This window comes from Belonocnema kinseyi, chromosome 6 (genome assembly GCF_010883055.1).
Source record: "Belonocnema kinseyi isolate 2016_QV_RU_SX_M_011 chromosome 6, B_treatae_v1, whole genome shotgun sequence".
Lineage (NCBI taxonomy): Eukaryota > Metazoa > Arthropoda > Insecta > Hymenoptera > Cynipidae > Belonocnema > Belonocnema kinseyi.
The window spans coordinates 16,388,738-16,398,919 of NC_046662.1; the positions used below are offsets into that span (position 1 = coordinate 16,388,738).

Here is a 10,182-nt window from a genome sequence, read left to right on the forward strand (position 1 = left end):
GCCAATTAGCACAAATGGTAAGTTCCGACAGTGCCTACAAGTGTGCCTACTGGCCGCTAGATGGCAATACCGGTTTCATATGTATACACCTGGTAGATAAAAATATTTATAAAAAACCGTTGAATATTTTATAAAATTCTACATTAATTAAGCCTTACCTGGCGTAATTTGGCCTAATCGGTATTAAATAATCAAATAAGAAAGAAAAAATACTATTCTGATATTTAAGGAATTTTATTCTTCAACTGCAACGCTTGTCAGGAACTAGAAAGACGAATTTATTAATTTGATATTTTACAAAAGTGATCTTTAGGATTTTTCCTTTCATTTTAGCCACTAATTATTTAAAAATATTTACGATTATATGATGTAATAATTTTTTGAGCGATCATGCTAAATTTCAGATGCCCCTTTAGTCAAGAGCTGGAGTAGAAGCACAAAATTCCTTGAAAATCGAAATTTTATTTTGGTCTTTCTCACGTGATAATTCAATACTCACTAGATTAAATTGCTTCAATTGCAATGATTGCGCTATGTTCAATTTTTGCATCACATTCTTTGATTTTTTGATATTTCTGTATCTGCGAGTGGAATTTTAATGAAACTATGTAAAATTATAGTGTTATATAAGAGACATTTCTTGCCTGGAGCATTTTTTTCAATTTTCAGAATTACGGGAGTTACGCTTTGTTGAATTTTTGAATCACTTTCTTTAATTACTGATATTTCTCAAACTGTGGAACGAATTTTAATCAAACTTAGATACTGTAGGAAAGAATTTACGCTCTAATATTATAATGCAGAAATTTTGTTTTCCAAATTTTGACAACAAAAATTCCAACAAATTTTTAAGTCCATTTTCTTGTCAAAATCTTACAGTTTTTAGTTACAATATACAATTTACTTATAATTTCATGTTTCATTAAACAGCAAAAATTTAATGATGACTCTTCTTGACAGGTCAATTCTTAAACAATACTTTTATCTTTTTTTGTAAATAGCCTTTAGTCTTCGAGATATAACTAGTAACTAAAAATAATTTCCAGTGGGAAAGAGTAAACAAATTGTTTATAATGTTATAAGCAAATTAATGAACGAAAATAATTTTTTTATAATTGACAATGATGAACTACACTGGAAATCCAATGCTTTTGTATGAAATATGACATATAATAATCGTTGACATGTTTTTCATATTTTAAAAAACTGTTTACTATTTCAACAATTTTTATTTAAAAAAATGCGCTTTTTGACCATTTTCATGAAGAGATTTCAAAATGAACATTTGTTTATGAAAATTCTTTGAATAATTAAACAACAAATGCAATATAAAAAATATGACAGCAAGCAATTATTGGCAAGATATTACTAGTTGATTCCGCAACAGAATTAAGCGTATTTATGAAAAACTTGTTATTAACGGTGATTTCTAAAAAAAAAAACAGTGTGTGGCAGTGGGGCCACATGACAGAAGTGAAACTTTGCTGGATCAAATTTTAAATTTTTTGTAAGAAATCAGAAGTTTTGAGTAGGTCGCATAGTAAGCGAGTGCAGAGAGAGATAGATAGCCCATACAGGGTTTTATTAGCCTGTCGGTAGTGGGGATATCGAAGAGTAGTCTTTAGAACAGTTGCGAATCGCCGCACAAAAGGGAGATGCAAATAGAGATAGTAGGTATGGAAAAATAATTTCTTTGTAGAAACTATACTTATCAGAGAGATACAGAGAGATATGGAATCCGTTGATTGGGCCGGCCCGTTCGTCGGTCTTTTTTCAATTCACTCCTATTTCAAAAGACAAAAAATTAAACAATTTTATTTACTTTTTTCGGTGAAAATTTTAAAAGAAAATTTCTTCTATATTATGTTATTGAAGCGTTACTTTTGTGTACAACATCTTTAATTTTCATCAAATTTCGTTCTACAATTTCAGAAATATCAATAATTAAACTTTCATGGATTATCATTGAAATTTCTCCTGAGGAATCATCATGCATTTTGAGGGAATCGCGTGGTAAGAGACTGCTGGGAGAGAGAAGAGAGAGAGAAACATGATTAACAGGCTTTTGTAAGTCTGGCAGTAGTGGGGATACCGAATAGAGTAACTGCGAAACGCCACATACAGAAACGCGAATAGAGATAAAAGGTATAGACTATAGAAAGTGTACTTGTAAGAGAGAGACAGAGAGATATCCGTTAATTTGGTAGCTCTTTTTTCAATTTACTGCACCAAATGTCTCTTATATAAATTTCACAAAGTTTTATCAAAATCAAGCGACCACTTGCATATTCTGATATTTCTGGCGTACACTAACTTCTAATTAATTAATTTCATTAATTAATTCGTGTTTATATAACTTCATTCATATTATTCATTTTTTCCAGGTTTTTCCCATTTTAGCAAAACCTGCAATCATATCTTGTACCTTAAGTAGACTGATGCCGGGAATTAGTTTCGCGATGATATACGCGAGTTTATTTACAAAAACTAATAGAATAGCGAGGATATTGGCCGGCTCAAAAAAACGCTTTCCAAACCGAAAGAAGCTTTTTATGTCTACTACAGCTCAAGTAAGGAATTAGTTTTTCTGATTCTAATATTATAATGACCATACTCATTTTCTAATTGTTAATGAATTCGCCTTTGCGAAGGATTAACCACTAGAGCATTCAGCTGAATCCTTTTTAATTCCCTTCAATCTTTTTTAATTTACTTTAAAGCATCAGAATTAACTTTAATTATTTAAACTTTTGAATTATTTTTAAATTCCTTAAATTATTTTGAATTTATCTTCAATTCTTTTCAATTTGTCTTCAATTCTTTTCGATTTTTTTGGTTTCGTCTTTAATTCTTTTCAATTTGTTTAAATTCATCTTCAAGTCTTTTCAATTCTTTTAAATTCGGTTGAAGACTTTTCAATTCGTCTTGAATTTCTTTAAATTCTTTACATTCATTTGAATTCTTTCAATTCTTGATTACACATGACTAAAAGATTACTTTTTTCTTTCAAATGGCGTCCCTACAAAGCTTTTGTTTTTCTATTTTGTTCTTCTATTTTTCTATTTTATTTTATTTAAATAATTGCTGTTTAATTAATTCGTTTACTTCAGCAGGCATACAATGTACTATTTTTACTCTAATAAATCACTCAGATTTTTAGTGCAATTTTCCACACAAAAAATATCATTTTATTTTAAATTTACTTTATATTAATTAGTTTTTTAATATTTTAATATTGATATCATTTTTGGAGTTGTTTTATTTTAAGATTCAAATGATGTTTTATGTTAGACCTATTTTTCTAGAATCCACAAAAAACTGCGTAGACTAATCTTACTTAAATTAAGAAAAAAAAACTGTATTCTTAAACGGATGTTTACGAATATCCAAGTGAAAATATACAAATTGCGATTTTTAAAATAAATTAAACATTTTATTTGCACAAACCGACTTGGTAAAATCCTCAATATTTTTGTTTAATCCTGCCAAAAATCAAGGATCATTTATAACCCAAAATGGTGGTTTGTAGTGGTGCCATCTGAGAAAAAAAAAATTTCTTGTATATTAAATTATCTTGAATGCTGTTTATTTCTTTTGAATTCTTTAAATTTATTTAATGTATTGTGAATTCTTCTATATTTCCTTGAATTACTATGAATGCTTTTTAATTTCCTTGGTATAAGTGTGACGTAAGTCAGTGGGAGGAATGAGGAAGTGAAAGGGGGGATGGATCGAAAGATCGAAATTTAGGGTTGGGAAAGTGAGGGGGAGGGAATAAGTTGGGGAAGAGGGGTAGTATGGGGGAAAAGAAGTGAAGGTAGCATGGTGGAGTGTGAAGAGTAGATAAGAAGTAGAGAAAGTATGGGAGAGAGATAAAGTAGCAGAATAGTAGGTAATAGGGAGAATACGTGGCACGTGGTGTAGAAGAGGACATACTTTGATTATTGTATTAAAGTCTACTTAAATTCCTTTTAATTTGTTTGAATTACTTTCCTAGTTTGTATTCCTTTGAGCTCGTTCTCTTGAATTCTAGAACTCATGTTCACATGAAAATTGCTAGTGAATTTTTTTCAATTCTCTTAACGTCAGGATGAAGTGAGTAGATAGCAAGGAAAGAGATATTAAGGGTGGTAGTTTGGAAAACCGGAAGTGAGAGTAGCGGAATTATTTGGGGAAAAGGGAAAGTATGATAGAGGATTGTGGGGATGAGATGGGAACTAGGGGGGATAGATAGGGATAGACAGATTGGCAGAGTTGGGAATGTAGGAAAGAATAAGGAAAGTAGAGCGGTGATGAGGTGTAGGAATAGTATGGGAGCAGATAGAAAGTAGTAGTAAGTAGTAAGTAGTAGTAAGTAAGTAGTAGTAGGACTTAAGTCTATATCAAAATTGCTAGCGATTTCTTTTCCATTCCCTTGACGTGAGGGTAAAGTCATTCGGACGGAGGGAAGAGCAAGTGTGAGGTAGGATGGATGGAAAGAAAGGAATTAAGAAGAGTGAAATTAGATGAGGGGACAGGCTATGACGAGTATGAAGGATGTGTGTAAATATAGGAAGTATTGTAGAGTTTGGGGAGTAGCTTAGTAGCAGATGAATTAGGGGGAAGGAAAGTAGGGAAGAAGTAGAAAAGTTTGGAAGGGAAGGGAATGAAGAGGGTGGGGAGAAATTAAGAGCGGATGGGGGAGTATGGGGAGGAAAAGGAAAGTAGAGGGAAATATAATTAGTAGATTTATGGCAAGCAAAGAAGAAGAGGAAAAGTAAATGGAGAGAAATTAACGGATTATATGGGAAGTAGAAGTAGTAGGGAAAGGAGTTGGAATGTAGTAGACTGGGGGGTAGTAAGCGGAAGTAAAGAAGGACTGGATGAGAGGGGAGGTAGCATGATGAGGAGGGTATAAAGTAGGATTAGATGACAAAGAGGAGGAGAGAGGGGGAGAAATAAAAGAGGTGAGAGAGTTGAACAACTTAATAAACATCTTCAACTTTGCCTACTTCGATTGCTTTTTCAGTCTAATCGAACTCCTTCCAACTTATTTTAATTTTTTGTATTCCTCTGAATTCTTTTGAAGTCTCTTGAATTTTAAAAACTCAGGTGTACATCAAAATAGCTAGTGGTTGACCCCTCGGTTCTTTCAATCTAAATTGTAGAATATTTAAAAAAATATTTTTTACAGGTAGTGATAACATGTATTTTAATAATGATAGAGGTGGCAGTGGTATCGACGATGCTCTTGATAGATCCTCCAGAGCCACTTTTAGAATTTCCCGCCACTCATCGAGCGGTCCTCACCTGTTCAACGACCTACAGGGCTGTTTTATCTCCTTTCGTTTTTGATGCCCTATTGCTAGGCCTTTGTACCCTATACGCTGTAAAAACTCGCAATGTTCCAGAAAATTTCAACGAAGCAAAATTTATTGGCTTTGCGATGTACACCACCTGCGTAATTTGGGTGGCCTTTGTACCTATATATTTTGGCAGTCAATCAAAGGTAATTTTATCGCTCCTATATTAATGATCGATTTTAAATTCAATATCTTCTTTACATGTTTCATCGACTTTCAAGTGCTTCAGTTATTTTACAAATCAATTCTATAGAAAATTCATAAATAAAAAATAATAGTAAAGACTTCAATATGGGTATCATTAGATTAGTATTTTTATTTTTTCCATCATTTTGTACAAAAATATCCGTATAAAAACAAAGACTTTTTTGCAATTTTTTTAATTAAAACTACCCCCAAAATTATTCAAAATTATTTATCTTCATTGGGCTTTGCATTGTTTAATAAAGACACCCTGAGGTTGGGTCATCAACATTCCTGGATTTGACGGCAGATTAAACAGGAAGTAAAATTGGATAAAAATTCGATTTGATAAAAAAAAATGTGTAAAAGTGTATAATTTCTTTATTTAGGTTCACGTTTGACTTGTCGAAAAATCCAGAAAAATGCAAATCTAGAAAAAATTCTGCACATAAGTGCGGAAATTCCTCTTTGAAATGAAATTTAGAAACATATTAAATAATTGGAGACTTGTAGTAGTAAAAAAACTAGCAAAAATATATCGCTTTTAACATGTGTTTTATTTTGATGGCCCATTTATTAAATTGAAATATATGCTTAAATTTTTAAAAATACAAAATATAACTAAATATATAAATAATTAAATAGATAAGTCGATTTTCATCCAAATTTAGGTTAATTTTAATTTCAATTATAAATTCAATTTTAATCGGCTTTTAGTAATCTGTAACTTTCATTTAACTACTATCTTCATCCCAATACAAAATGCAAGCACAAAATAAATTAATAATTAAATTTATATTTTATATCATAATAAGATGTTCTTTAAAAAGGCATTCAGAAAAAACATGTTTGCATTTAAAGAAAAATGTTTTTTAATATTAAATTTAGAAGGTTTACCATCGGGAACCCTTCAGTTTCATAAATGTGTAAAAAAATCTTAAATTTGAACGATTTCGAAGATAAAAAGTTAAGAGTCTTTATTTTTAAATCTTCCAAATTGAAGGAATTTCAAATATAAATGATCAGATTTACAGAATTTTTCATTTTAAAACTTTACATTCGCATAATTCTTAATTGTAAATTTTCAAAATTAAGAAAAATTAAACACACTTTTAAAGTAGTTTTAACTTTTTCTATAGTTCAATTTATTCCGTTTTTTCATTTTTACAAATTTGCGATTTTAACAATTTCCAATTCAAAATTCTTAATTTTCTCAAATTGCTATTGAGGATATTTTAAATTTGGAATATTTATAGTTCAAAACGATGTAATTTTAAATGTTTTTTTAGAATACGTACTTCTATTTTGAAGATTCACAATGGAAAATTCTTCAGTGTTCAAGATTTGCCATTGCAGATTCTACGATTCTTAACGCGTATAATTTTGAAAGATGTCATTTTTAATATTTTTTTAAATAGTTTCATTTTGTAGATTTACAACTTAAAACCCTTTAATTTGAAATATAAATGAAAATTCTTTAATCTGGATGATTTTGATGATTAAAAGTCAAGAATTTTCAATTCTTCATCTTCCAAATTATAAAAATTTCAAATTTAAATTATCATCATTTTGAAAATATAGAAATAGAAATTATTCAATTGTCAAGATTTATATTTTTAAGCAATTTTGAAGGTTCTTTGTTGAAATAGCTCAATTTTGAACATTTTAAATTTCAAATTATTCTTTTTGAATAATTTTCACTTTGAAATTTCTAATATTCACCATTTTTAATTAATTCATTTGGAATATTTATAGTTGAAAATTATTTAATTTTAAATATTTCTATGGAAAACGTAATTGAAATTGGATGATTGTCGATGGAAAATTCATAATTTTTCAAGATTTGATCATTCAAATCATACAAATTCCAAATTAAAATCATCACAGTTGCAGAATTTTTACTGGTAAAATATTAAAGCATAACTTCTAATTGTTTTTCGAAATTAAAAACTCTTCAATTTTAAAGGCTTGTTATTCAAAAGGCCTACAATTTCGAAGACTTGTAATTGAAAATTCTTAAATTTCGAAAATATATAGAATTGAAAATCTTTATTATTATTCATTATTATTCAATTTTGAATTTTTTTAAATAATTTAATTTGGAAGATTCCCAATTGAAAATTCTTTAATTTTTAAGATTTGAAATTAAAGGCTCTTTAATATTCATTATTCATTGTGTATGTTAGAAAATGAGGCCCTTCAGAATGCTTTTTTTGAACAGTTGAATTTTAAAGATTTAAAACTAAATACCATTCAATTTTATAGCATAAAATTGAAATTTATTCAATTGTGTAGACTTTCGATTCAAATTTTCGGAGTAGTAGTTAATTAAATTTGATTTAATGTAATATTTGAAAAAATTACGTAACATTGGGGGGGGGGGGGTTAAAACATTTTTTAGGCAAGGGGTAAAAAATAAGAAAAAAATGTTCTCCTTATCTGCGATTTTAGTTCCACTTGGTACTAAAATTGAATAAGAAAACTATCTCCAAGTTAGAATACTTACTTAATTTTTTCGAAGAAAAATTCATTTGCTTAATGGAAATTTTCTGAACGACAAGAAAAGTTATTTGCAATATCAGCCAAATTATTTTCCTTCTTTCTTATATCATTTGAATACAAATTTCCGCTATGCAAAATCGACAAGCGTTGTTTTCTTCAGGAAGTAATATATCATCAACAGGCATCTGAAATAAAATCGGCATAACCATTATGAGAAGTAAAAACGTTTTCTCGAGTAAAAGAAAAAAACTGGGGATAGATTCATTCTGTATTCTAAATTTAATTAAGAGGTCGAATTTTAAATATATACACGGATCACAATCGTTCAACAAATGGATTACAGGAAAAATAAAGGAATCTTTTTTTCAAAAAATGGGGATTTATTTTTATAAAGAAAAATTTTTACTTTAAAAAATACCATGGTTATAAATAAATATTAATAAGGACAACACTTTATCAAGAAACCACAAATATTAATAACAAATAAAATCAAATTTCATTTATGAATTAAATGTTATCATTTTTTTTAGCTTCCTGAAATACTTTTAGAGCAGACTAAATCAGTTTCTAATTTTCTTATACTTTTCCTTTATTTTTCGACATCTTCTAAAATTGCTGCTTCTTCATTCTTATTTTTCTCAATTTTAATCTGCTCAGCAGTTTCTTTTAATTCTTAAACAATTAATCGAAGCTTAAAAAAATAAAGAAAATTCTCAAATCGACGCTTTCACTTAATACGGTTTCAAGTCGCGTTTAGGCGGTGTACAACCCTCCGTCGCATTTGGGCGGGGTACAACTCGAAGATCCTAGGCTTATTCAAAGGACTTGGAGCTGTACACTGCCTAAATGCGACGTGAAGCTGTATAGAATGGAGACTTCAAAAAATTTAGCTTATAATGAATTTTTCTAAAGATAGGGGTAAAAATGGGTAAAAATGGCTTAGGCGGTATACACCTCTCCGTCGCGTGTCTCCATTATATAGCTCCATGTCGTATGCTTATACACACGAATTGGAGCTGTACAGCGACCAAACTCGAGGGAGATCTGTACGCAGTCTAAACGCGATGTGGCGCTGTATACAGCCCAAATTTTTTTTAAGAAAGAATATTTTTTTAGGTGATAACGATGTGTATGTGTGTGACCTTGAGTGCATCAGTTACACTGATATTCCTATTCCTGCCTAAATTATACATCATTGTGCTGAGGCCGGAGCGCAATAATCGTGCGTTATTCACAACTACTAAATCAATCAGATGTCACATAGGGGCTCGTGTCGCAGCGGCTATAGCAGAACCGCCAGCAAAGCAGGCGATTTATCGACTTTCTGGAACCGATGAATTAAGATTTCAAGGTAAGAAATCTCTCGTCTTTTCAATTTTTAATGCAAACTTTACACTCCTTACCTCATTCCCATATTTCTACCTCTTTCTTAGGAATTTCTTTTTTGGTCCCTGTTTTTAAGAAACTTCTGTTTCTTCTCTTTTTTTTTGTTTACAAAGAAAGGCCGCTAATTGTAAATTTTAGTTTCGTTTTATAATTGTTTCAAAGATAAAGTTACGAAAGCTGAATTCTTCGATTTTCTTCAAACGCTGTATACTTATGTATTTTGACATGCTGATTACGAATATCATAGTCGAAATTAACGATAAGACGATTTTCATGGTAAAATCATGCGAAACCATCAGAATCACGTTTTTTTTTGCTTTTATCATGAAAAACTGATAAAAGTCATGGCTTTTTGCGTTTATCTAAACCAATGTGCACGATATCACCAAATTTTCTCAACAAAATTTGTAGATATAATCAAGTTATACATCTTTTACTTGTAATATTTTTATCTGCGAGTGATAGTTTTCGCGAAAATTAGTGATACATCGATTATCATGTAAAATACTCCTTAAAAATTAAAGTTTTTCGAGTTTACCTCATTTAATACGCAAGATTTCGCAAAATCTGTTCAGTAAACATTGTAGACCTCATCGAGATACACATCTTTTGTTTTAAACATTTTTTCTTGCGAGTGATAGTTTTAGAGAAAATTACTGATACATGTGATGAAGTACGAGGGTGGATTGATAAGTTTCCGGCCTGACCAAGAGATGGCGCCACTAGGCCTACCTTGAGGTGGCGTTCTATAGTACCATCCTTAGATAGC

General features: G+C 30.1%; 1 protein-coding gene across 1 annotated transcript in view; it reads left to right on the forward strand.

Moving 5' to 3' along the window:
• The window catches only part of LOC117175275 (metabotropic glutamate receptor 1-like), a 173,488-nt gene that overhangs the window by 145,305 nt on the left and 18,001 nt on the right, over positions 1–10,182 (forward strand). Inside the window, 4 exon segments of the mRNA XM_033364984.1 lie at positions 2,385–2,570; positions 5,174–5,488; positions 7,747–7,774; positions 9,142–9,378. Coding sequence (XP_033220875.1) covers positions 2,385–2,570; positions 5,174–5,488; positions 7,747–7,774; positions 9,142–9,378 — 766 coding nt within the window.